General features: G+C 50.4%; 4 protein-coding genes across 4 annotated transcripts; 2 read left to right on the top strand and 2 right to left on the bottom strand.

Moving 5' to 3' along the window:
- Positions 1-641: 641 nt before the first annotated feature.
- ETH_00034780 (DNA mismatch repair protein, putative) lies at positions 642-6,469 on the top strand (the record flags this gene model as incomplete). The annotated part of the gene is made up of 10 exons (XM_013376775.1): positions 642-1,137; positions 1,349-1,435; positions 1,612-1,685; positions 1,935-2,069; positions 2,359-2,531; positions 2,713-2,853; positions 3,020-3,136; positions 3,400-3,489; positions 3,648-3,705; positions 3,788-6,469. 10 exons carry the CDS (start codon positions 642-644, stop codon positions 6,467-6,469), a joined length of 4,053 nt encoding a protein of 1,350 aa, XP_013232229.1.
- An 801-nt stretch (positions 6,470-7,270) lies between these two features.
- On the bottom strand, positions 7,271-12,742 carry ETH_00034785 (TPR Domain containing protein, putative; the record flags this gene model as incomplete). The annotated part of the gene is made up of 9 exons (XM_013376776.1): positions 7,271-7,320; positions 7,442-7,961; positions 8,304-8,417; positions 8,713-8,896; positions 9,001-9,499; positions 9,745-10,030; positions 10,137-10,505; positions 10,905-11,747; positions 11,954-12,742. 9 exons carry the CDS (start codon positions 12,740-12,742, stop codon positions 7,271-7,273), a joined length of 3,654 nt encoding a protein of 1,217 aa, XP_013232230.1.
- A 1,337-nt stretch (positions 12,743-14,079) lies between these two features.
- On the top strand, positions 14,080-18,199 carry ETH_00034790 (3-hydroxyisobutyryl-CoA hydrolase, mitochondrial, related; the record flags this gene model as incomplete). Its single annotated transcript, XM_013376777.1, has 14 exons — positions 14,080-14,157; positions 14,345-14,451; positions 14,768-14,901; positions 15,055-15,204; positions 15,382-15,462; positions 15,617-15,728; positions 15,926-15,992; positions 16,210-16,276; positions 16,555-16,613; positions 16,756-16,905; positions 17,145-17,230; positions 17,362-17,497; positions 17,646-17,729; positions 17,888-18,199. 14 exons carry the CDS (start codon positions 14,080-14,082, stop codon positions 18,197-18,199), a joined length of 1,623 nt encoding a protein of 540 aa, XP_013232231.1.
- Positions 18,200-21,352: 3,153 nt separating this feature from the next.
- On the bottom strand, positions 21,353-27,290 carry ETH_00034795 (DNA repair protein rad54, putative; the record flags this gene model as incomplete). The annotated part of the gene is made up of 15 exons (XM_013376778.1): positions 21,353-21,745; positions 22,011-22,213; positions 22,478-22,540; positions 22,734-22,822; positions 22,917-22,984; positions 23,334-23,477; positions 23,584-23,746; positions 24,027-24,136; positions 24,892-25,079; positions 25,298-25,538; positions 25,868-26,105; positions 26,217-26,465; positions 26,608-26,812; positions 26,999-27,150; positions 27,262-27,290. The coding sequence occupies 15 exons, from the start codon at positions 27,288-27,290 to the stop codon at positions 21,353-21,355; spliced, it is 2,535 nt and encodes an 844-aa protein (XP_013232232.1).
- Between the last annotated feature and the right edge of the window lie 331 nt (positions 27,291-27,621).

Genomic DNA, 27,621 nt, shown 5'->3' on the forward strand with positions numbered 1-27,621 from the left:
AATAAGTCCACCACTGGCCGTTGGGCAAGCGAAATCTGAATAGGATCTGCAGGGCTGCGTCAGGGAGGTCAAGCACGCATCCGCAGCCTCTAGCCGCAGATTTGCAAAGTAAGATCTTTTTTGTGATGACCAATATTTGTGCTTTGTCGGCTGTCTTCTGGGAGCGCTTGTCTCTGCAGACCACTGAACGATGAGCAGAAAAGGGCACTGTGTGGGCCCCAATGAACTCACGCGAAGCCAGGTGCTTGTTGCGAACTTAATGATGCCGCTTCTCCGTTTTGGCTTCCGTACCCGCTTATTCGGGGTAGTTGGGAACGCGGCAATATAGCATCATACATTATTCCTCTGGACTGCAGCAGCCGACAACTCTGGAAGCACCATTGCCCAGTTGCCTATGCTTCATCCTTGCCTGGGAGCTATGTCTGTGTAGATCCCCGCACGAGTACATCATTTGCATCAAAACAGGGGGTGGCAATGCATAAAGGCTGACCAAATCACACAGAAGGCCAGGTAACGTTCCCTTACGAACTCGTCGGTGGCCTTTCCCGCGTGTTCCCCGGTTTAAAGCCCGCCAGCAGTTCGCCTAATCTATGAAGCTCACCAGCATTGAGCCATTCGCGAGTTGACTGGGAAAATCAGAAATGGCCGCAACACCGCCTCAGCAGGAAGAGGATGACGAAGATTTCTCTTTTTGTTCAACGCCCACTTTGCAAGCCATAAGCGACCCGTATCGCGAATGCTACCCATGCCTAGCTCCCCAGCAGGAGGAACATCCAATTTCCAGCCGCCGTAGTGGATGCCTAGCTGAGGCTTTTCATTCAGGTACTACCGCCGTGCACAACGCAAATGGAGCGGCTGAAGCTGGCTGCATTGGTAGGCCCCCCTACAGCATGCCTGCTAGGATGGATTCAAGCAGTAACTCCGACAGCTTGACGGATCTGTCTGGGTTTTCTGCTCCTGTATTGGCTCCACCGCTCCCCTCCCAGGCGACAGCAAACACTTTTCGTGGAAGGCGCATCACACGCATCTCTGCAGACACAGCAGCAGCACTAAGTAGCCAACAAGTTGTCATTGACCTCAGGAGTATTTGCAAGGAGCTCGTCGAGAATTCCTTAGATGCAGGCGCAACCGCAATAGGTAGGTACATCGGTCATCCACTGGGGGTTTGTGGCTAGGGAATGAACGAACTGGGGAAACACGGATGACTTTTCACCTCCCGGTGACAGGCGGACACGAAACGACTGTTGAGGCGCGTTAGCATTCTCCTTGACCTTTCGTCGTGTACCAGGTGCGCAATTCGGAACCTGCTCCTGCTTTGTTTTACCTGTTGTCTGCGCCTGTCCCATAGAGGTTCGACTGATGGACTGTGGCCTTGGGGGTGTGGAGGTTCGTGACAATGGGTGTGGCATTTCCCCGGAAGACCTTGACTTGCTAGGTAGTAACACATTACGAAGACACGCGCGGGTCGCACTGAGTTGTATAAGCCGACTGCATTGCTGTTGTTCGCTTTTCCAGTGGCACTGTTGCCCGTGTGATACTGTCAAGCTGCTTTTCTCTGGGCGCCAATGAGGCAGCCTGAAACACTGAGCAGTTAAGCTCCTTTTTTCTTAGGCTGCCGCCACGCGACTTCAAAGATAACGACATTTGATGATGTCTACGGCAAGCTGGATTCCCTGGGATTCAGAGTAGGAACAGAATCCCAGCTTTTCGCCTGCATCAATACAACAGCGAATTAGCTGATTTTTGTTCCCATGTATTCTCGTCACAGTAGCTAAGCAAGGTTTTTAAGCCATATGCAACTGTGCAAAAATATAGATCGGGAGAATCATCTAGATTTTTTAGATGTTGGCTTCAGAAGCTCAGCAGAGCTACATGCGTCTGATTATCACATTCTCCGGTAGATTTTGCCTTTCTGTGGAGTGTTCTTTGTGCAGGGAGAGGCACTTTCTTCTCTCTGTTACGTCGCCCGAGTGTCCCTTGTCACGCGTTGCCGCACAGCTGATTTTGGGACCCGACTCATTTTTGACAACAAGGGAAAGCAACTGGCTCGCGACGCCACGGCGCGAGAGGTACAGAAGCCGAGCGTATTTGCTGCCATGCAGGGGGGTAGCAACAAGCAAGGGCAGTTGTGCATGTGTTACTGCTGAATGCCGGAAAGTTCCTCTCGCGCTTAGCAGACTTCTGGCATCTCGAACCAGCGAAGCACTGAGAGATTAGTCAGGTGTTTTACGTATGGAGTTAGATCTATTGAATAATGTGGATCTGTGCTGTTGAACATATGAGAAACCGTGCATTTCAAGACCTAAAACCTTTCCGTGTTCCCCTGCAATGGAAGTTTTCTTTGTGAGCTGAGTTCAGGTAGGCACCACAGTTGTTGTGGAGGACATTTTCGGACGTATGCCACTGAGGCGGAGGACTATGGAGCAAACAAAGCAGCGCCAGCTCCAGGATGCTCTGGCGTTGATGCAGAGGATTGCTCTTTTGCACGCGACCGTCTGCAGGATTGTCCTCTCGAACTTCGACCCCAAGACGTGGGTCTTGTTTCTGTGCGGCATCCTCCGATATTGGCTGCGCGAATAGGTGTTTCCTTCGGTGATGGAGAAACTTTGTGTGCATGCTTGGGAGGAAAATGTTCTCGCTTTTGCCGCTGTGATTGTGTGCTCATCCATGCTTATGGGTGTGCAACTGCCTGCTCACGCACTGCGACTCCAGGGGCGGGCGCACTACCTTTCTAGCTACAAAGGGCACTAGCTCCAGCTTATTAGAGGCGGCTTTGAGCGTTTATGGACCGAAGCAGTTGGCCGCCTGCACCGAGCTGACGCTTTCAGGGAATGACCCAGGACGAGAATGGAGGTGAGCTAAAATTTAGCTTTTGTTCCGTATGCACTTATCCTTGTCTGAATCTACCAGGAAGCAAAAACAGGAATATGCTAGGCGTAACCAAGGTTTGAGCTGTTTCATTTCTCGCTAGTGGCAGTGAAGCTTAGAGGAAGTCAATGGTGCGGGCATCACCTGGCAGGTTGGAAGCAGTCATCTCTCGGCCTCCGCATGGCATCCGCTCGGCTGCCCTCCAGCACTTCTTCGTGAAAAGGAGAGCAGTGGAGTTTCCCCCGTTACTCCAAAAACTCCTCAACAAGTGGGTTAACCGAACTTGAAATCCCAATCTTCCTGAGTAGTGCATGCAAAGCAGATGCGCATCTGAAAACGATTCCTGGGCCATTTTAGTGCCCAGATATCGTGACCCACGGTGCTTTGGCCAAATACTCTGTGGGAGTAGTGTAGAAGACTTATGGGTTAATTCTCAGACATTACGTTCCTGGGAAACAGCCACGACTTTGAGTTAAGCGTTCTAAGCTTGATTTTGGAATTCGATTGTTTATCCACTGTAATTGCTTGTAGAAAATGGAAAGAAGTCAGCAGTCGCGGCCTCTTTCCCGTTTGCCTAGGGTTCCTTGAGCTTGATGCATCGCTCCTCGATATTAACATGAGGCAAGCCCTCACGCTGCATTTACTGCTTTGTTCTCTGTATAAAGGGTTCGTGATAGCCTAGCATTCAATACGTTTTTTAGCGATACGTGTGCTGTTGTGTTAGATTGAGTAGCGTGAAGTCAGCTTAGGGGTTGTTAGCTTGATGTCCTTGAATTTAGGAAGGACAAGCAACAAGTGCTCATCGCGGTTGAGAAAGAGATTGCTCAGGCCCTACTGGTGAGCGCGAGACGGTACCGCTTCGTGCAACTGAGACGCCGGCAGCGATTGTTTTGTTTTTTGCGTCAGTTGGTCTCTGCAGGAAGCCATTAGCAAGATCCTCGCGCCCTCAGTGGGATCCCTTGAACATGATGCATTTAAGAAGCAACGTCAGCTGAGCATTGAGCACAGCACGCTCTCTTCCCCACCGGCGGGCTTCGAAACCCAGCAGGTTCTGCAGCACCCTGAAGGTCAGGAACAGCAAAGTCATCAACAAAGTCATCAAGCAGCAGCGTATGAGCCCAGTAGACACGAGCGGTTACCAATGGTTGGTGCTACAAACGAGGCCTTCAACGCCTACGACTGTGGAATTCAGCTGAGGGACAAGCGTGCTCAGCTGGTACTTGCAGGCGCAGATTGTCGGGTTCCACATGCAGGCACTGATATGGAGGCCAGTAAAGTTACAAGCAATCTGCCCTTGGAGCCTACGCCAACCCTGCGAGGCATGGAATTATTTACATCGCCGACCGACACGGGGGAAAATGAGGAGATTGTCACCAGGCCCAGGGGGACTGTGCCTAAAGGCGATTTTGCGGGCAACGTAGGATCAGTAACTTGTGGCGATCTCCCGCTTGGTGATGCTTTGCAGCACCAGAGGCCGCTTCTCTCCCGCCGTCAACATAGAGCGACTTCGGCCGCTGGAGACTTACGCGCACCTCCTGGTTTTCCGGAGAAGCCCGAGCAGCATAAGTCTGACCAGCGTGAGCTTCCTGAGGCCCATCTAACGCCTAATAGTGGACAAATTTTTTCACCACAGCACTGCAATGAGGATGTCCCCAAATCTAGGACAAATTCAGCAGATTCCCTCTCGGTTTCTTTGTACACTGAAGTGTCTGCTGATCTGAGCAGGACACCGCCTCCGGACACGGAGGAAGAGACCGATATGCTCGTAGAGGAAATACTCGAAGCTGCTGTGGGGGAGTGCCATTTAGACCTGGAGGAAACGTGTAGCGTACGAATACATGGATTCCCAGCTCCATATCGCACTTGTATAGACCATAGTATATCATATCGAGACAAAGAGACTGCCTCCACTGTTGGGTCACAACTGTGGCTCGACGCCCCGGCGAATTTCTCCCTCGATAACCTTGGCTTGAGGGCTGCGGACAAAAGGACGGATTCTGATTTCTTTTTATTTGAAAAGGATTTCTTCAGTGACTTGATGCTGGTCGGGCAGTTCAATGAGGGGTTCATCATTGCTGCTCTTCGCAGGAATAGGCGTCGCTGCTTAGTTCCACAAATCACTCAGGCTAGGGAATACAGCAACAGCACCTGCAACGGCAAGTACGCCGAGAACTATGGAAGCAGCAGCAGCAGCAGAGAAGTAATCAGAAAAAGTTGTGAGGAGATTGAAGAAGTGGTGACGAGCCTTTTCATTGTCGATCAGCACGCAAGCGACGAGAAAAGAATTTTCGAGGCGTTAAACGCGGATTTTCATCCGCGCATGCAACCCCTTATTGCACCGCTAAAGCTGTCTTTACCAGCTGATCTGTTAGCAGCCGTAGATGCGTATACCCCCCATCTCAGCAGTAACGGGTTTGCGTGTGTTATCTCCGGACCCATTTGCACCCACCAGCCCTTTACGCAATCTTTTGTTGGCGTAACCTCGTCTCAGTCGTCCTCCATAGCAAGCACTTCAAGCGCCTCATTGAAATCGGCATCACAATCTCTTTCCTGTTCTCAACAACCGCAGCAACAAAAACAGGAACCGAGCCAGCTGATCCCTGCAGGAGCCCGCGTCACAGAACGACAGACTTCGGGAGGGTTGGTTTCGGGAGGACATGATGCCGATCAAGAAGAGCGTTATTGCTTTTTAACGTGCGTTCCTGTTATCGAGGGCAAGCAGCTAGGCGCCTCAGATTTCATAGAATTTCTTTCGGCTCTTGCCAGCGAAGACCAAGGTAAGGCTATATGGAAAGGCACAATGCCTCAACCTAGTGCTCCACTCGGTGCACACAAGGGTGAACCACCTCAGTCGAACTGTCCTCATCACCGCGTCTTACAATATAGACCGTCTCGGGTATGGGATATCCTTGCTAGTAAGGCCTGTCGCAGCGCTGTGATGATCGGCGATCCCCTCCCGCCTCATAGGCAATTGGCAATCCTAAGGCGAATGGCTGACCTGCAGTTACCGTTCAACTGCCCACACGGTAGACCCACAATGCGCCATTTGGTCGACCTTGGGGCAAGCGCAGGTCAAGCAAACGAGCGCTTGAGTAACGGCTCTTCACGGGCAGGCATTCAAGTCGTTCAACCAAACGGCGTTCCCTTGGATCCACCAAGTTGCTTAAGGGGTTCCAAAAATGCTACATTTGCTCCTAGTGATGACAGTGGCAACTGCCAGGAAGGATCAACTGGCGCAGCCCGTCAAAAACGGAGGCCTTCATCAGATTGGAAAGGCATGGACAGCCGACCTACAAAGATCCCTACTTGCGTGGCGCCTCGTGGTGGTATAGTGACTGGCAGAAACGAGCAAAGAGGCGACTTCTGCGGGCAGCCTCTTGGACGGTGCTCCGCGCTCGCCCCTCCAACCGACGAAGGCATGCCATCGCCCTCTGCCGAGGATGAAGTGGAGTTCGAAGATTCCAAAGGGCTTGAAATTGCAACTAGAAGGGCAAAAGCGCCACTGATACGGGAATCATTGGGAGGGCTGCCCATGGATGAGGCACCAGTAGACGAGGCACAGGGCGGCTTGGCTGGCCTACGCTTGACTTTCATTGAGTAATTTTAGGCAGAGGCGGCTTTCGGCCTTGAGGCAATCGAGACATTATTAGTGTGAGCCCGTGCCTCATGATGCGCCAACGATGCGCTGAGCATCGTTGGCTCATCATGGACCTTCCTGTGTCTAGTCACAGTGTAGGGGCTGCCCTGAAGACACTATCATCCGCATCTAGCGATGCCACCACCCTTCTAGCCTCAGTGCTTCTTGAGTACTATTTTGCATGGGTAAAGCGCTGCTGTGCTAGCCCCAAAGGAGCATTAGAAGCAGAAACCGGGACCTCTTTTTAAACAAATGAGCAGGCAGAACTATTTGTATGGCCCAAACGGCTCAGGTGCTGTCTTCCGCATTGGAAGTTCCGATGGTGTTGTATACTGCACGCATCTCGTATGTGGCACTGGAAGTGGAAGTGAAGACGGCTGATGCCAGCGCACTGTCATACGTTTCTCAGGTGCAAGCAGCTGCTATTTGCGCCAGCTAGGGCACCTAGATTTTCCCAAGATTGAAGAGGCTGTTCCTACCCTCTACGTCTAGTGCTGAGCCATCCAGCCTCCAGCGCTATCTTGTTCTTTCGCTATAGCGGACGAAGGTCAATTGCTATGTTGGGTAAACTTGGGGGGACCGCCAGTCCCGTTTATTATGTATGCAACAACCCTGTATACCACGTGACAAATTCACGCTCCTGACGTGAAATGAAACCAAGAGCAAACTGGACGTGAGGAGCCTCCAAAAAGCTTCGGGCTCACTTCTGGCTGGCTCCCCTACTAGAACAAATGACACATTCACTCAATCAATCGCATCGGCTCTTCACGCGCGAGTGCTTTCTGGAGAAGAATTGCCATGTTTCCTCTTCTTGCCTGCGGAGGAAAACCGCAGGATCTGGAGAAAGCTATCTAGGACAATAACCAACAGTACATTACGCCGTGGACAAAGTACGGCGCTTCCCCAGCGGTGAAATGTAGCGCGCTGGCAACTCACCTTTCGAGCTTTTCTTCTCGCTATTTTCCGACTTCACTCTGTTTGTGCTCCTACTACTAGAATGTATTGCTGGCTTCAGCTGAGCCTCCTGCTGTCGCAGGTGCTCCCGGCGCCTTTTCTCTATTTGTCGCTCCATCTCCTGGCTGTGTTGCAATTGCTGCTGCATCAGTGCGGCACGGCGTTTCTGCTGCTCAAGTAGGAGCAGGCTCTGCCTCGGCTGCTCGTGAGAGCTGCGGAACCTGTCAACCGTGCTATTCGCTCCAAGAATACCAACGCCTTTCCTTCCCACCACCGATGCCGCCGCTTGTTCCAGCACAGCATTTGCTGCAGCTGCTGCGCTTGTGAGTGCATTTCTCGACACATGGAGTGGGACGGATCCTGGTCCACCCTTGCGAATGATCGTTGTTGCCCTCGTTGCGCTAATCTCCCGCAAACGTCCATGTTCGGGAGACTTGCATTTCCTGTCTGGGGAGGGTGTCCTGTCCCGGTCACCCGACACGCCAGGCTTTCCTGATTGTGGCTGTAAAACACATAATCAGCGCAGCGCTATGCTACTGCTTCACCGCACAAATTATTCGGAAACCAGTACCAAATGTTGCTCGAAATTTGTTGGCTTCATTGGGGAGGCCCCACAGGAGCCAAGTACTGAAATCAAAGCAATGAGAATGAAGGCCAGGGCTAATCAATACCTTCCGCTGCATAAGCAAAGATGTGGCTTTCATTCAAATGCGTGCGATGCCGTGGGCATTTGTACGTAAGTGTCCGTGCGTCCATCAGGGGGCAAAATAATGTAGGACGCTGATTTCCCTGCGTCATTTGCAATTGTTGCATCAGTTGCAATCGCTTCAAAGTGGCGACGCACCTCTTTACCTTCCATCCTCTCAGCTACGATCGCTCGGTATTTAGCAGCATTCTTGTTGGTGGGCTCCAAGGTAAGTGCTGCGTCTAAATCTGCTGCTGCCTTTTCATAATCGAGCTGAAGGAAAACGAGCCAGCTCAGAGGAGGGAATGTAAATTTGGTGATCGTCAATGCATGCACAGCCATGAGGGCCACCAAAATACTACTGAAACAGGCATGAGTTTCTGGTTAGTGGAAATGCATTCATGTATACTGGCCTGAATAAAAAAACTGTCTACTTGGTTGACATCGCCACGTCTATTCAACTGTTGGGCAACGTAACTGTACATTTCATTCCAATGAGTAGTTTCCATGACAGGGCTTCTTCTGTTTTCAAGGTAACGACCCTCCACTGTACACTGCACCAGCTCACTTTATTCGCGTAAGCAGCTCCTCTAGCTATGAGAGCGTCCGCGTAGTCAGGACGAAGCTGCAATGCAGAATCGTATAGCTGTATGGCTTGGTCCAGCTGCCGGCGCCTCGCGTAGGCAACACCAGCCTTCAGCCTCCGTTTAGCCCAATCAGCTCCTTGCTGCTGAGCCAGCAGTCTTCCCACCCTGAAGGAACAACGCTCACGTGGCCATTTAAAACGCCGTTAGGCGTTGTAGAACTGTAATTTGTGAAATGAAGCCGTAGCATCCAACCAAACTACAGCACTCACCCTCCTCCACGCACTGCAGGATCTTTCTCGAGCCTTGCAAGAGCGATTCGGATCGCTCCGCATGGGGAGGCGGTGCTAAGAAATGACATGAAGCATCCATCACTAAGCCGTCTTATCACCTCCTCCCACGCTTTTGCCTCTGTAAAGGCCAGCACTCTGTTGTTATTGTTCGATGGACCTTTTTTCCTGGCACCGCTGCCTGTAGGGCCGCCGATGGTTGCCACCAATTCCAGTGTCTCCGGCGGCGGTGCCATTCCTAACATCTGAAGAGCGGAAAATGCATGCAGCCTGCGGTGCGTCGCAATCGGATTCATAAAAGCCCCACTTGAGCGCAACATGAATGGTAAGCGGCTGAGCAGCAATCCCGAGCCACCATCCCACCAACGTAGTTGTTCCCTGGACTCTCCATTGGGTGGCAACTGCAGAGAACAAATCTCCTCAAAATCTTCTTCCTGGGGCTGCGGATGTGCAGCATCATGTGGGAGAGCAGCAGCAAATCCTGCGATCAAGAGCCACAGTTAGACTATATTCTGCAGTTCAGTACACTCTCTATAGCCCAGTGCACTCTTCAAAGCAGTCCATTAACGTCTTTGAAGGCATAAACGCTGCACGTCAACAATCTACAGAGCGGTACAAAGCGGACAAAAAGGCGAAATACCCCAATAAAAACACCCGCGTGCTTCCTCCAAGCATACGGCCTGTTTTGCCGAATATCAAAGTTTCACCCCATCCACGTTTGCGTACCCAAAGGCTCTTGCAAGAGCTCCATAAGCTTTGGGTTGTCCTGAAAGTAATCAGGCAGTGTGAGGGACGCTTCAACGTGAGCATGGGCGCTGTTTAGCATTGCCTCATCCAACAAAGGCTGCCGAAGTTTCGCAAGGCGGTCCTTGATTCCGCTACTGCTCCGCTGAGGACCTGAGAAAGCCGCCAAGGTTCCTGGAAGCGCTGCCTTCCTCGACACGTAGAAACGAAGCGCCGTTCCCGCGCATACAAAACGGCCGCAGCATCCACTCGACTGCCCCCCTATGAACTGCTCGCATACATACGCAAGCGAAACTGCTCACAGAAAAGTCGTGAGCACAAAAGGGTGAAGGCCGCAGCCTCACTGACTGTCCATACAACAGTCAGTATGTTACCTCATAGCGGGGAATGGCAGCGAGAGGCAAAGCAGCGTAGATACCGCTGCTCCCAATGTCAACCTCTGCTCTCAAAAGACGCCTCTTCAAGTAGTCTACGCCATGAAGAGGCTGTGGCTGCTTGTATGCGGCAGTTGCACCTGAAGCCTGATTTTCTTGCTTGCTAGAGTTGGCTGACAACTCTCCAGGCCCATCCACAGTGTTTGACATGCCCTCGGAATACACCTCGACGCCGACAAGGCGCAGCAGCATGAGTTCTCTGTCTCTATCACAGCGGACCACCCAGCCCCTCGCTACAGCCCAAGGCGTAGTAATGGCTTCAATGAAGTCACGGCGTCCCCGACGGCCAGCTACAATGCGTCGCGTAAGCTGAAGACACATCGACATGACATGCCTAAATGTCATTTCGGCAAGCTTTACGTGCATTAAAGCACTTTAAGCACTAGTCGGGCCGCGACGTTCGGTAACGTTGCACATGAAAACCGCCGAGAGGAGCCCAGAATGCAGCTCCCTATCCGCAAGTCCCAAATTTCATGTCTTGGCAGCTGATGCCATCTATTGCTGACGCAAAACCCACATATGCCTCTACTGATGAGTGCCTGCGAGGTTTAGGGAGCGAAACTATAGCCTCCAGAGACTGTTTGAAGCGTGTCAGCGTCGCCTCTTAGGCAAGCAATCTACGTTTTGGGGTTCAGCTTTCTCCGAAACTACTCTTTTAAACTTAATGCGTCTAAATGTGCCACGTGCACTATTCCCCATTGCACGTACGGAGTGGTCCCTATGGACAGTGTCAATAACGAAGCATCCCTCCACCAGGTCATCTCCCTGTAGGAGTCGAAGCATCTCCAGCTGCTGCCTTGCTGTCAAGCCACTACTTAAAAGCTGCTGCCTCCAGGTACGGCCAGCGCAGCACCCGAGAGAAAACCAGGCGGCGTCTGGAAACGAAGCGTTGATGTGCGGTATATACTCCTTTACCGACCATGCCCCCTTCCTTTGCCCCAGCACTTGCAAACGACTGCGGCGGTCCCGTAGCTGCAACAAAGAGGGCGGAGACGGTGCCGCGTAGCGGTACGGGAACAAGGGGATTTGTTGTCCTCGAGCGTAAGCCGGAAGTGGTTGATAAGGCTTCACCGTTTGACTTTGCATGGGCTGCCGTAGAATCTGGGTCTGGCCACGATGAGCATTCACGCGACGCATCGTGCACAGTTTGCTGGCAAACTTTTTCGCTACTTCATTGCAATGAGCCTCCACAGCTGCAATGGCGGCAAATACACCACCGGATTCGACGGAAGGAACCTGCTCCTCCTCGGCCACGAGTGCATCATCTGCTCCCCTACCAGCAGCAGCAGGTGTACTAGCAGTACACGATGTACTGGACGCAGGAGAAGGCGTCGCTGTTTCTGCTTGTGTACGCTCTGAGGATATTCCGTGTTCAGATGCTGTGGGCAATGCGTTTAGTACACTAGGTGGTGTGGGATTTTCACAGGTTGCAACTTGTGATGCAGCCTCCATGGCACGTGCCTCCTGCGCCTTAGGGAAAGCGTGCACTGCAGCTGTGAGACATGCTGCGAGGGAGTTTTGCATCTTCTCTAAAATGCCGCTATCCTCCAGCTGAACAAAAAATATATGCAAGACACGTGACTAAACCTTTAGCTGACTGAGCCCGCACCTGATGCAATTCACTCCAAATAACAAAACAAAAACACTAAGAAGGTACAGGGAGGTGCACATATAAAGAAAACCCGATGGAGCAAGAAGTTTTTCATACAGCACGAAATTTTGAGCGAGTGGCATAGAAGGCGGAAAAGGAATCTCACCGAGTCGAGCAGATTGTCTAGATCCTTATCGAGAGAAACTGCAAACGACTCCCAGTCACATTCAAGCTCGGTTCCCTCAACTTGCAGAGGTGAGTTTTGCCGCACAGTGGCTTTGTTATTCTTGTTTATTGTGTCCTTCCCGAGAGGGTGTCGAATGCAGCATGACGACACTACGGCGTCAGTAGTGTTCGCAAATAGCGAGAAAGGGTCCGCTTCAGAGGGCTCACGATCACTATTTGGCGCGGCATCCTCTTGAGTAAGCATCTGTAGAATCTGCCGTTGCTTTTGCTGCTGTTGCTGCGCCGCCTCGCCACCAAACTTGCAGCTAGGAGGGTCTGCACATATGCAAGGCGAGGCATCGATGAACCGAAAGACCTCTGCGAGGCGCTGCAGGCTAGATGAGGTACATGCAGCATTTATGATGCGCCGAAAAGGAAACCCATCGGACCCTTGGTCTTGCTGGCTTGTTGACGCTTCTCCTTGCGCGTCGGAAGATGCAGTTGCGCCTTGTTGCTCAAGTTTCGCGATGCGGAGCTCTCGCCGCTGTTGCAGTCCATCTTCTACTGTATGGCTTTCCACCGACGGCGACTGCAAGCAGTGATCCTCAGATGGGTCCGAATCGGAGCCCGGGTCAGGTCCCCTTGTGCTTCCCGTTAAGACCAAGCCATCTGCTGCAGCCGCAGCAGCGGCAGCAGCAATGGCAGCGGCAGCTGCTTCACCATCTTCTCTGCTAAGTATGGAGGTGGCCTCGTTCTCAAGCGATTTTGCGGGAATATCTGAGGTTCCCATTTTTGGGTTGCTCCGGGCGCAGTAAAACAAGACACTTACGGTCTAGGCTGCTGCGTGCTTGGAAAGCGGAGAGTAGAGGATATGGGTAATACATCACTGTTCCTACTTAGACTAGATGTAGCGCAAGTTGGTTATTCCGTGTCCCCACCAAGGGGGGACTTAAAACAGACACGCATAAATGGAGTCCAAAGAGCACCTTCACGTTGAAGTTCCATCCATTTTAGGCCACTATTCACCTCCTCTAATGATATCAAGTGCTTTAAAGAGGAATATAAACTCGCTGATCGCTAGAACAAGAGCGTGCGGAGAAGCCTGGCAAAAGATTGACGAGAAGAGATACGGGAACGGGAACGACCAATCATCGAGCTTCCTCCCAGGTAAGCCTGAGATTTTTCTCCTTTTCACATTTGAATAAGAAACAGATCTATCTCAGTCGTATCCACAAACAAACGGTAAATACTATGGTTCATGGTCTTGGCTCTGGCAGCCTCGACGCAATGCATGCACTAGCGGGACTTTGAGGGTTTGAGCGCGGAGAAGAAATTCTTTTACATTTGTTTTGCTGGCCTAGTTTATCAAGGCAAATTGGGAGCTTCGAGGAGTGCTTTTTTCCAAGTTTTTGTAGTAGTTGGGCCCTTCTGTCTTGTTCCCGGCTTTCCTGCTAGGAGCCTTGACGTGTTTGGGTATTTATTTTCCTATATTTTGGTTGTAAACAAAGGCGCATATAGTATAGCAGCCTACACTAACTTCTGAGCTGCCCATGTGCGCGTCGCCTCCACGCTGTTGCGTTTGCCCAACCGAGATCCGTCGATCCCTCGATGCCTAATTGGCTGGCGATTCCGTCTCCCTTCGCCAGAAACGCTAAATGTGATTTTCATAAGGCCTCGCACTGCACTAAACTCTCCAGGCGGCGCCGCACGGAAAGAAATCAGTGAAGCCTTGTGGAAGCATTTGCGCCCCCTCGTCTCCCTCAACTGTAGACCACCTCGAGAGCGATGATCAGCGGTGGGACGCTAGCGTCCTTCTGTGTATCACATGCACACCATATTATCTACAGTCTCATATGTGCCGCAGTGCAACGAACCAATCCAACAATGGCCACGGCCGCGAGAAGCTCCCGCGGAATTGCAACTACAGGGGGGCCTCTGGGTTCCATTGCTTCAAGAATATGCGGCCCTGAATTTTACCCATCATCTCGGGAAAACACACAACTTATATATGTCTCGGCTCCACAGGAGTTGGATAATTGTTTGTCTGTGCGCTTGCCTACATTAACGCATCTTGGACGCACAACGCAGAGCCTAGTATTTTTAGGGAACTCATGGGGCCGTAAAAGCATGTCCCTTCAAAGGCGTTTTGTCAGGACTGGTTTCTTCCGCAGCGATTTTGATTTCACTGACCCGGATAAGGTTTTGGTGAGACAATACTGCTACTAACACACTGTTGGTACTACACTGTGCGGCCGCTGCGCATCCCTAAGTACTGGCAGGGAATGCATGCGTCAATAATTTATAGTTCTTTTGACCCGACGTACCTTGATGGGAGGACAAGTTTATGGCAGGGAGTAGCCCTTGTGTTTTTGCTGCTTGAATTCCGTTTCAGTTTGCGGAACCGGCGGACGAGTGGCGTCACTCAGATGGGGCGGGGGCTCTCACTGAAGCCGTACTAGAAAGGTGTAATGTTGGCATGGGTCTGTGCATTCTTAATAGGTACGTATTTTCACCGTCTCCCGTCACAAGGTTGTCGAATCACGTAAATGGAACTTTAAATTTACTGACTTGACCTTCAGAACCACAAATGCCTTTTCTCACCACAACGCAGCTCATAGTCCCAGCGGTACGTAGTCTTCCCCACAGCAGCAAGCTGCGGCGACTCCCAGTGTGGGCTTGTATCGTACTGCTGCTACGGTCCTATGCCCCTCGCTTCTTTACATGTTGAATGAATTCCCTTAGATTACGGTGACCGCAGCTTGGGCTGTGTGCGCGGGCCCTTATTTCCCATCAGAATGCTGCGTCCTTGTTGCAGAGAGCATCTCGATAGTGAAACCGTCTTTGGGCTGTATAGACGCTTGCGAGACTTGGAAGTAAATTCTCTGAAAAAATTTTGCTGTCTCACAAGTAGAAGGCGAAGCACTTTCTCTTCTGGTCTCTCGCATTCCCGTGCGTCTACTGCCAACTTTCTCACTACGTATCTGCCACGGGGTCTTGCAAGCCGGCAATATGTTTCTGTCAGTCGTGTCTACTGCGGGAGAGCATGTTTGCGCTGAGCCTTCGAAGGGCGATAGCTTATTGGTTTATGGTATTTTCCCGCAGATATTTTGGCCTTTGCCGAGACCACGCAGACTTCCCGCAAAGGCGTGCTCCCTGCCTGTGCCTTATGGCTCCTCCAGAACGCCTTCGAGTTGCATGCAGTAGTGCAATCGTACAGCAAGCCTCTTGTGTGTCTTCTGAATGGACGGTCAGGTGAGTCAAAGGACGATCAGTAGATTCTTCTTTGGAATTAGCTAGCTCTCTCTGCAGTTGGAAGTGAGGTTAGCAATTAAGGTACAGCTCGGGCACTGCGGCTCTTTTAGTGTCAGCGTCTCTACGCCCCCTCCTAATCCCCAGTTTACGCTAGGGATATGCATCTGTGTCCTGCAGAGGGGGATGGAGCGGCAATTTGCTTGTTGGCTAACCGCAGCGCAGCGTACAAGCACTCATCTTTTGTATGCGACACAACGTGTAAGTGCGCACGGGGTTTTGTTCTCTTCCCAGGGTGACTGTCTCGCCAGTTAGGCTGCTGCCAGTACTCTTCTTCGCGTTTTTGAACACGAACTGCTGCTAAACTGTTCCTCTTCGAGATACTTTGTGCTTCTAGACCTTGTTTTTTTCACAGCGATGGGCTTCATTCCCACCTTGGGCCTGAGCTTTGCTCTCGGCCGCCTTCGCGGCTCCTTGGGGGCATTTTTGGCTCTTACAGGTCATGAGCTCCGAGCACAAGATCTGGTGTAGGTTATCTGTATCAACAATATTGCATTTTGCTTCAAACATCTGAACTTACTGCTGGCCTGCAGGCTACTCATCTGAGTGGCTTGCTTATAGTCGTCTAATCGCTAACTGTCTGTGTGCACCTAACATTCCACCAGGTACCTGGACCGATACCCATTCCCTGTCCCTTAATATGTTGACTACCCTGCCTCTGCAGATGGTCAGGATTGTGCAGATACTGGGTTTCTCCAGAAGCGTTGCATTTCTTGGAGGTAACTGCAGAAGTGAGTGCAATTGGTGGATTTACGGACGACTGCTTCGTTGCAGACGTAAAATGCATACCGGCGACGTCAATTTTCCGCGAGCATACGTCTTTTTTGTATTTGATATGATTCACAGGCTCGTATGAAGGCTTACCGTGGGCGCCCTTCGCCAATATACGGATTGTGCGTGAGCATGCTTCGTTGAGTCCTACGTTTGTCATTTGCGTTGTATTTGCAGAAGCAGCTAGAAATATCGGAGCAAGACGGGAAAGCTCTTCTTGAAGAACACTTTCTAGATCCACCTGGTAGGCTCAAGGGACTGTTGAGGTGCTCCGTCTCCATCTGCTTTTCACATTGATTTAGGCTAAGAGTGCCGTGTTGTCACTTGAGAGACAAATAGGCCCAGCATTATGGTGTATCTCTGGATCACTGCTTCGGAGTTGTTGTCTTTATCGGGCAGTAGTGCCAGTAGGGGGTGGCGGACTTGAATGCTCGGCAAAGGCAGCTGCAGCTTGGAGAAGAGGAGGATACACGGGGTCAGCGGGTTGTGACAATGAATGATGTGGTTGTGTCTGTCAAGCAGGCGACTACTCTCTTGACCTGTGGGAAGAAATAATCGACGACCATTTTCACCATTCGACGGTGCGTGCCTTTTAGTTGGGGTAAATTTCGTGCTCATTGCATTTTGATCACCTATTAGAAGTTGTTTCTGTGTGTTGAAACTGGTAGGGCTTCAATGCGCACAGAGGTTGGAAGCCTGCTTAACTCAATGCTTTCCCCGCAGCTTGAAGATGTTCTACATGCCCTCGATTCAACTGCCAGCGGCATTAGCTCTCGACAAAATCTGCCATCGTCCCTCACACCCCAACGTGTTGCGACCTGGGCAAAGGCTGTGGCTTCCCGTATTCGACAGCGATCCCCTTTGGCACAGAAGGTATGCAGCAGTACTGGCATGAATGCTGCTGTGGCTATCTTAACAGGATGCATATCACTTCCTAAACTAAAAGGATTTTGTGGTTAGTTTCCAGACTTTACAGCTTGTATCAGGATTTTATAAGTTTCTGCCTAGAGCGGCTACGGGGATCATGAATTGCAGCACAGGCGTGTGCACACGGCATGCGATCTGATTCAAGTTCTTGTGGAAGCTCTGGCTGCCCTGCGATATTTGCATAGCTTACTTTGGAGCTGTTGCGGAGACAGAAACTGCTTCAACAGGAGATACTTGAAGATGCAAACATAACGCCTCATGAATGGCGCAGGTGAAGATTATGTCCATTTGCTCCACTGGACCGTCGCGCACCGTGGTGTCGATCGTAAACTGTTGGGGCCTATACAGCTCAGTGAGATATCACATGTGTCGCTGCGAAATCGTTTTACTGTCGTTTTTCAGCATTAAATCCATGGATGCAGTGCTCTCCAGCAACGTGCAAGATGACAGCATGAAGCAAATTCTTGAAGCTGTAGATGAGCGGCTTCTCATGCAAGCGCTCGAAAACGAGTTTCGAGTCGCCATTCGCCTTATTTGCGTACGTCCCGTTCTCAGTAGTGCCCCAGCGAAACAAGAACTATGACTTAAACCGCGTTTGCCTCGCCGTAGCAGTTCAGCCGTGAGCGTTTACTTCTTTTTGCCCTGCTTCTGTTGGGTGTACAATGACGGGACGCGATTTTTCGCAGTCAAGCAGGGACTTGATCGAGGGCCTTCGTTCGCGGCTTCTTGAACACGTGCCAGATCTATATTCGCCTCCCAGATGGACTGACGTACGTTTTGGACGTGGCTGTAGCATTGCCTCGCTGATGTTACCCTGCCTTTTGGCCATTCGCTTTGCACCAAAAGCGAAGCATGGGACAGCCAAGCATACAATGCACGAGCATGGCGAAGTTTGTTGTCGTGTGATGACGTGTTGTGCTTTCCTCAGGATGCAGACGTCCCTCTTGAGCCATTCTTTGATCCTCTGCCTGCGCCTTCTGGCCCATCTGGCACTGACGGTCTTTTGCCGTGTGAGAAGATATCTATTTGCGCAGATCCATACGGACTGTTCACAACTTCAGACTTTGTCGCTGATGAACGCACGATCTTCCCTTTCTCTGCACATCCTCTTGTAGGCCGCATGACGCCAGGCGGTGCTGGAGCTGGGCTAAGCGAAAGGCAACAGGCACGACTCAGTACCCGTTGGAGCTGGGATATTTTCAGGCATGTAGCAAAGCAGGAAGGCTTTAAACTGAAATGAACGTCTTTTCCAAGCGGCCGTTCGATGTCAACCTTTACACACCGTGTGGCGTTTCCGCGTTTTGTCACGGAAACGGAAGGAGAAGCATCCTTTTTTCGATATGTTATTGCCGTGAATTCATTTTGCCCACCTGATTTCATACTTACCCAGAATATTTAGTGATAAGCCTGGGCTTGCTCTGACCATGGGACGTTTTAGTAATCATGCCACTAGGGCGTAGTAAGCGCTACTGCGATTAGACAACAAAAATAGATAGGTGGCCACACATTGGATTTTTTCCCACCGATGAATTGGCGAAGGAAAATCCGAAGCCGTACACTCAAAGTTTTTCATTGCACACGCACACGGGTGCCCGTATCAGGCGGCATCAAACAGGTTAGCTCTTGCATTATCTTCTAGAGCGCACAGAAACTAATTCTTGGGCGACTTCTGGGTATGAGACGGGCAGCACGATCTCTTATATATTTATGAATCACATTTTTAATTTTCCCCTAGTGGGTTTGGCCGTCTCCGACCTCTGCTGCAAGTACAGCGTGCTCTAGTATCTTATGCAGCACCATTCTGGGCATTTCAGGGACTAGCATCTTGTCGATCGAGCTGGTTGCCGAGTATTTAGCAGTATTGTGGGTTTGGCAGAACGGTACGATCTAGGTATGCTTCGGTGAGTGGATGTTTTTGCTGCTCCTTCATAGGGGTAAAAATCCCGAGGTGCCCTCATTGGGTATGCACCAAGTTTTGAGTAGTTCGAGGCACTGAAATGGGGCACAATAATTCTTCTGATCCATACATACATTGTAAGTGTCTCGAGTTAGTAATAGGCTGTGAAAGTAGTGGCGCCTGGAGGGTAGGTAGACTTTCGAATCCAAGCGGCATTTCTCCTGGATCTAGACTGGCTCACAGCCCTCGGACACTCCGGCAGATTATTTCTGCTCTGGCGGTCTCTGAGAAATATCAACCCTTCAGAGGTTACTTACAAGGCTTTCTGTAGTAAATTGGCAGTTCAGAATAAACAATGTAAGTGCATCTGAGAAACTGGTTGTAGGGGTCTATGTAGAGGCTAGGCTGGGCTTACCTCCCTATCAAAGGGTGGCGGTTCCATGATACTCTTTTGACAAAACACGCACGTAATCAACTCCAAATTAATGCATAATTTATTCCCAAAGATCTCGGTAAAGACGTGACTTCTCGACGGGGAAGAAGCGCTTTAACAGTTTTCGGGTCATAGGTGCATATTCCAAGTCTGCCCAGTGAATGAGGGAAACTCGCACCCACCCCCTTAAAAATATCAAGGGAGAAATTCAATGAGGCGTGGGGGTCGTAGAGCACATGACTAGACCACTGCACCTCGAGTGCTTCAGGGCGACAACACAGCTGCTAGTAATTTGTTGATACTAAAACCAGCTGACAGCCAAGAAAAGGCAACCCGTTGAGAGTGCTGGAGCACGCCTAGACAGAGCGCACATTTTTCGCAGCAACAAGTCCTGGCGCACGAAGGTTGTAGCACCATGAAGACCTTTCGTCCCCTCGTGAAGATCTGTTCAGCTGGTATACCGGTGGAGCTTATGTGGTCGATGCGCGAGCTGGCTGTGTACCGAGCACTGCCGGCACCATTGCAGTTGGTGCATCTAAAAATCATTGTAGGTGTGGTTGCCTTCAAGGTGGCGACAAAGCACTCCCGCTGTAGGTTCTGCACTACGCCTAGCACTAAAGTGCGTGAGCTGGGCAGGACAAATTTTATGACACATCATGGAACACGTAGAAACGAATTTAGTCTTTGGGCATAGCACGTGCCAATTACGGAGAAAAGGAAGTTTGCGTGCCTGTACAGTACAGTAATCCCTCAGAATTAGGTATACTAACCCCAATGGGAGGAACAGTGGAGCTGGCGTAGGAGAGGGCCTAGCGGGAGCGCTTGCAGATACCCATTCGGTTTGAATAGGTTAGCTTTGGGATGAGGAAATTAATTATAGGAGTGTCACAGTCGAGAATACTGTCCAAAAAGGTACGGAAAGACGTTCAAAAGATCTGAGTTATCACCACACTTCGCCACGCTCTGCGCCGCAGCTGGCATTGTTCCGAATGGGAAGCGAGAGGTTGGCGCAAGATGCCCACAGCAAATGGTGGTGCTTCAAATATGAATAGCACAACAGTCGTCCCTGCGGGTGCTTCAAAGAGAAGAACCCAAGCTTGTATAGACAGAAGCGATACACATCAGAGAAACGTTGAAGGGCTTATACGTCCACTACTGGAGTTAAGCTGTTTGCACACGCGACAACAGACCCTTGTTTGCTGTACCGTCCTAATCCAAGCAGTTGCCAGTCCTGTCAAGAAACTACAATCGAAGACCGTTATGGAACTAGTGTGCCTGGGGACCACGATGGATAGCATATACTTACGGCGGCCATAGCCGGCTAATTAGTTGGCGAAAAGCAACGGCACCGATAGTGAGCGGAGGTTTTTCTTCCAACAGGAGCCTTTCTCACTCAACCGCACTTCCGATTCTGCACTGTGACGGCTGTCTCTTGGCTGTGCTTGCACAACGTAAAGGCTCTTAGCAAGCAGCGTCAGGAGAGTTGAGCTCTCGTACAGCATTCGCAAGGCCCAAAACTCCGTGGGCACAATCCGAGACGCAGAGCTTACAATTTAGCTGCTTCATAACTTGCTTAACTCCTGATAGTTTCATCTTGTTAAGTACATCTTGTCATTACTTCACCTACGTGGATGCTCTTAGTCGTGCAATCGCCATGTAAAAAGAAAGCAGATGTGAGCTGAAGCTGAAGGAAACTGCCGTGAGCGAGTAACCCTTGACCCCTCCATATAAAATCCACATCAATAGCCTGTTGCTCGCACTTGAACTAGCGGCCAATCACTCAGTCATCATAACAGTGCCACTTGTTGGTTCTCAATAGACATCAACATTCCATGTCGTTAGCTGTTATACCATGCACGCTTCGATACTTGAGTCTGGATAGCTTGTTAGTCTGGATTTCCATGAACGCCGCTACTCTAATTTAGTGCACGAGCACCTGCGCAGCCCTGACGCCGAATGATCACCAAAACGGGCACATTCAACAGGCTACTGACGTTGATTTTCGAATAGTGACACACAACCAAGCGCTTATCAGCGCTAAGTGGAGGTAGGCAAGAGAATCACTAGTCGGAATCGCTGTCGCTGGGACTTTCATCTTCCGCCACTGCGTCTAAATCCTCACTATCCGATTCCCCTTCACTTGTGATGGTGCCTTCGCTGCTGCAGGAAACGTCTGAAGTGTCATCGACTGCGTGGAGAGCTTCTCTTGAAGGAGCTTCTGCACAGGCGGTTGTTACAGACGTGTTGACACAGACGTTCTCCCGGTTTTGCAAAATACCTGGACGTTCACCGCGGTCGATAGGCTTGACAAGAGCATTCTCTAGAGATGAATACTGCCCCAGAGCAGTAGTTTGCTGAGGCGACGTGGGAGGTGCTGATGAAACTACCCTCATTTCAGAGAGGCACGCTTCTCCATGATTCACTTTTTTTGGCGCTGGTGCCCCAGCCGAATTCGTCTGCAGGGGCAACAAAATGCAACCCTATGCTGCTGAATGTCCACTATTGAATGTCCACAGCAGGAAGCTTTGGGCAGTCCGTCTGGAGCAGCTCGAAATTAACAACCTAATTTCGAAGGATAGCGTGTAAAGAGTGCCACGGAGCTGCGAGGTGCAGAAAAACGAAATAAAAAGGCGAAATGACTAGCATATACGACTAGAAGTACACAGCAGCCGCCAATTCAAAACACCGTTGTCTTGTCTGCACCTCGCTTAGAACGCCTACTTCTTCAGATTCTTTGGTAAATTCAACTTTGCAGGACATTGCGAATGAAACAGGCTGGAAATGGCTGGGTATCTCTGTCGGCGCTTCATGTGTGTCACTGGAGAGAGCATCTGCGGCATCCCCTTCCGCTGCTTCAATCGCCTTAAGCAACATTTCATCAGGAACTGTTTTTAAGTCAGAGTGGTGTGCCCAGGTGAGAAGATCTGATGGACAAATTGATGAGGGGCACTCAAAAGCAAAAATATTGTACACAATATAGCTCCGCGATAACTTTCCTGTGCTTCTCTCACTCTAAGATTCTGCATGAGACTTTCACCCTCCGTCACTGATTGGAGCAAATTCAGCGATTCCACATGCACCGCTTTTTAACGCTAGAATGAAGTGCCTGAGAGATGAAGCAGTTACTGACACACAAAATGTACTAAAGGTGCAATAAGCGGAACTAAGGCACCCAGTCTCGCCCGTACCATCTTCCTCGAATCCATCCACTAGCTGTGCGACCATTCCTAATGGCTCAGTTTCTCTACTCGCTGATCACAGGATATCACATCCATGAGAATCGCAAACAAAACCCAAATGGCAGAGGCTGGCTACAGTAGCGTGTCGTTGCCATATAAGCCAAGCAGTGCGTCTTCCTCAACTCTGCGCTTTTAAATTCCCAGTGTAGCTTAATTGTTTTGAATGGTTGTAGCAACAAGGCAGTGACCTTTCGTCCAGCCTTACGCTGGCAGCGCTGGCATTGGAGCATGTCGTGAGTGTCGGAGCGCGTCTCGCGCAGCTGAAACAGATCCTTCACTATGTCCGTCGAAAGCCTGCATGCAAGACAAATAAGAAACTTTTAAGAACTTGTTTTTGCCTGATGTAAAACGAAGGTTTGCCTGCTGATCGTGCCTGGCAGCTGCTTACGAGTCTTTCATTTGGTTGACCCCTTCGCTAACAAGCATAGCGCTCAGGCCGTCCTTACAAATTTGTCTCTGAAAACAGTGCATTTGAAACAGAATGCACCCCAAATGAGAATCACGCAACACGCTGCTTCTGCCTTGCAATACTCGGCAATCTCTATCTGCTGAATTATCTTGCCTGATAGATTTTCTCCTCAATTGTTCCCGTACTAAACAGCCGATAAATAAAGCATGTCTTCTTCTGGCCGTCTCTCCAGACGCGGGCCAAAGCCTCGCAGAGCAATCATCCAAAAAACCCGCGTTGCAGCACATTGTTCTGTGCTAGCCTTCAACAGCCTGCTTGCGGCAAAGATGTGCGCGCGCGTGCTAACTAGTGCGAGGAAGCGAAATGCATCAATGCATCAGGATGCTGCGACTACACCTGCTTGTCATTTGCAGGATTCCAATCTGGGTCGAAGAGCACGAGACGATTAGCGCCAACTAGATTCACGCCACACCCCCCCGCCTTGCTGCTAAGGAGGAAGGCAAAGCTGGTAGCTGCTGAGCAATTGGGGTCGTTAAACTTCTGCGCATGTTCCGCATGCAATGAGGAAAGCTATTGCAGTCTTGGCGGGAAGCCAAGTATAATTCAAAGGAGCTGTGCATCAAGTAATTGCAAGGAGCAGACGCACAGTAATGAGGTCATGGCGCTTCTTGATGGACGTAGTGCCGTCGAGGCGGACACAAGGATAACCAGAATCTTTGCACAGCCGTTCAAATAAGTCAAGGGTTTGCGTGTAGTTGCTGATCAGCACGACCTTGTCACGTGTATTAACACGGATTGCATGAAGCAACCTGTCGCGCAGAGGGGCATGCAAGGTAAAAGAGCTGAAACCAAGCAATGCTAGTCACCGAAATGCAAAGCCTGCATTCACATATTTGTATCCGAATTGGAAATCAAGTGGACCATGGCCTGTGCTGCCGACAGGCTGCAGTGGCCTATTCTGCAACGAACGTTTATTCACTAATTGGCTGCGCAAGCGTGCAGAGGCGCCCTTATGAAAACGCCCGCTCGTCCCTCCGGAAGTGGTTCTGCTGGAAGATGAAAAATTAAACTATGAATGTAGCCTCTCACCTGGCAAGTAGCAGCATCTTCCCTGACATATCAGGCCGGATGGAACGGACGCGGGCCTTTGTGCCTTCAAGGTCTAGTTCCTCAAAAAGCTTTGCACATTTCTCGAATCCCTTCAAAACAAGGAAACAAATGGAGATTTGTAACGCTGGCGCACCTATCATGATGTTCGTATGTGGCTGCTTCGCGCTCAGAGCCTTTGACGATTGCAATCACAATATGGGCAATCTCCAATTAAAAGCGGCGCGTAAAGTTTAAACCAGGCGCATAAGAAGTTCCATGAGACACTTGGGGGAGAAATTCATGGTGATCCCCACTCAACCAATGCAGTATACGCGCAACATTTCGACTTATCGAACTATTCTCATCCACGCTGCGTACTGAGAGAAGAAGCGATTGATTTTTAACGAGAGTCGGATGGTTACACAGCTTCATCAGTCCTTGTATTGACGACAGAACCTTCCCAGTCAGTCCAGAAGATCCGCCATTTCCATCTGTGTCTAACAGCTTTCGGCAACTGGGACACACACACCAAGTGTACTTTCAATAAGCCAGAGTCCCCATGAAGCATTGCTTAAATGATATTATAGCCCGAAAGCGAGTACATTGCAGATCACTGGGTGCACGTAGTTGTCTCCAGAAATGCCGCCGGTAGGTCTGCCGTACCACTTAGATTTGAGAAATTCTTGGTAGAAAGCAATTTGCAGAGGCGACAGATTACAAAACAAGTTCTGTTACAGAAAGCCGGTACACACTCCAGCGCAAATGCTGCTGTATCCAGAAACACTGGCAGCAGCCTGAAGCTTGATTTGCAGCTGCGTACATTAAAACCGGTCGTACCAGACAAACAGTTGAGCAGACGGCTCACAATAATGATTTTAGGGGGTAAAACTTTAGCGAGCAGGGCATTGGTGCGTCGAAGAATGAAGAGATTTGTGATTGAAGATAGCTCCGTCAGTCGCTCAGCAGCCAGTTCCTGTTCAGCTTCCGTAGCTCCGGGTTCTCTTCCCACAAGAATTGGCGAAGCGTATCGTTTGCGAAATGTGTACGCGTCTCCTGAATTGGTCACTTCACAAGCGCAACCGATTCCTTGGTTGCGAACAGCGGAAGTTTCGCAGGAAAAAACAAAATTTACCAATCCAAAATAAAGCCAATTCGCTTCACAGCCTGCGGAACAAAGGTGCTTACGACTCCCGCTACACTACCCAACTAAAATCAAGAGACTACGTCACATTGCATCATGCAAGCGTACGACGAAGGGAATTCATTCCTACCAAGGACATTAGGATTGCAGAGTGACACGAGGGCAAAGAATTCGTCAAGGTCATTCTGAATGGGAGTGCCACTCAGAAGGAGTCGCCGCTTGGCAGGGAGCTGGCTAATAGCAACAGATGTCTTTGTCTTATCATTTTTCAAGCGATGGGCTTCGTCACAGATAACAAGTTCAATTGGGACGGACGCAACACGATGTGCGTGGGCTCTGAATGTCTCATAGCTCGCAATGAGCACGCGAGACTGCAGGTACAAACGCAGTGTGAGGCCTCATCACGTGGCGAGATGAGTTCCACAGTACGTACTGCTGTGAAAGCAGTAATTCGGCCAGACAAGACCTTAATGCATTTGATATGATACTAGCTTGTGTTTAATCACACAGCAACTCCTCGAGCCCGTTACGGAGGCCTTAGGATCAACAGTGGCAGCCTCCCCTCAGAGCGACAGCGAGCAAGTACCTGCTCACTGCAAACTACTTTGGCCATACAGTACTCGAAAACTGAAAGACATGAACAAGATGTCGAAAAGGCAGTAAAAACAAACCTTATCAGGACTGAAGGGCGGCCACGCACCTGTCGATCATATTTAAAGCCCTCAAATTTGGAAACAACTTTATCTTTGCAGCTGTCCGCTACAGCAGTACAGGGGCATCGTCCCTGCAGCCACTTCTGCAACTCTGCCGCCCAGTTATTGACAAGAGACGCCGGACAAACAACAACGGCCCGTTTAGCAGCTGAAGCAGTTGCACAGAAGATGGAGGAGTACTTCAGCTCCTGCTTAACAGCAGAAGGGAACGTGCACGGGGCACCTCTGCCTTCCCAATAGCATCCACCAAGCCTTCTATTCCCTCTTTATCTCTGCAGTTTCGCTTAAACAAATATGCAGCAAGCAATCATGTATGCGCGTTGCACGCTTTCTCACGTGCCTGGAATGGTGTCAATTCCCTGCTCAAGAAGTGTCCAAAGGATTGTAATGCTTTGCAGTGTCTTTCCTAGTCCCATATCGTCGGCAAGAATGCACCCAAAGCCGTCAAAAGCTTTGAGGCCCATAAGGCAATCGAAAACAAAACGTACACCTTGTCTTTGATGTTCGCGAAGCCACCTGAAGCCTCCAGAACTGGCATCTTGCCCATAAAAGACAGCCCCTAGTGCTCCAAGCAACAGGAGTATGCTTGCCCAATACACAAGCAACCAACACGGATTCTGCATATCAGACCGGTGGCTGCCGCTTTGCTGTAGATAGTAAAACCCTCAAAATAATTGTCCTACGCGTCAAAGCAAGGAAATATGCTAAGTTCACTCCACTTGCCTACCTTGTCAGCATGGGGTCGACTTCTACCCTGTGTTCACCGTCTTTCCGAGGCTCGTAGAGGATCAGGGGTTCGCCGGCCGAAGGTTCCGGTGCGGCAGTAGGAGACAGAGCTGGGGGGCTTTTGAACTGTTTAATGTTACTTAAGAAGCATGAAGAACGCTTCATTCGGACCCCCAGCGTCTTCCGAAGGGACTCTTCGCTGCATCCTTTGGAGCCACAATCACAGAAACCCCCGTGCCACAAAAGGTGGGCGTAGCTGAACGTTAAGGGGATTTTTCTCAATGTAAAGGAGCCTAGTGCCGCTCAATATGGGCTCTGTAGCTACTGGCGGATATTTCTGGATGGAGCAGAACAACGTCGGACAGTACTGCTTGGACTCTGGGTCGGCTTACCTGGCAAATGACCCTTCAGAGGACTCTTGAACGGCCTGAATAGCATGGATGATCCAGCATCAACAGTCAGAAAAGGCATTAGAGGCGCCCTAACGAGGCAAACTGAAACTCCAGTAGAGTCTTGTACATGGCCGTCGGCAGGAGCCCCCTCTCTGTGCATGAAGCACACAGGCAGCGGAGAATGGTAGCCCCTATGTCCCTTCCACATTGTTCCCCTACGTGAGGGACAACTGCCGAAGAGTAAGATGATTATATGGACCTACGGGCGCTTGGGGTTAAGAACCCGCCGCATCTTGAAGCAGACGTGGCCAGCCTTGGGGCAAAAGACTGCCTTGTAGATCGGGAATCGCTGGAGATGAATTGCCTGACTGCACAACCTATACGATTCCCATGGATCCAACTAACGGAAAGGCAGCGATGCAGGCCTGCTTCATTTAGAGATCTACACCAGCGAAGTGCTAAGTGGTGGTATATTCTCGAACCTACAAAATCCAGCATTCAGAACACAGACATATCTGAAGCAAAGCTTACTGGTAGTCTGACGTACGGAGCTATCTAGATGCGGTGTATTTCCCACATCCCAAGGGGAAGACAGGACATCTGCTCCTTGCTGCAGCAAGGCT

Source organism: Eimeria tenella, genomic scaffold, assembly GCF_000499545.2.
Source record: "Eimeria tenella Houghton genomic scaffold, Eth_scaff4, whole genome shotgun sequence".
NCBI classification, from domain to species: domain Eukaryota; phylum Apicomplexa; class Conoidasida; order Eucoccidiorida; family Eimeriidae; genus Eimeria; species Eimeria tenella.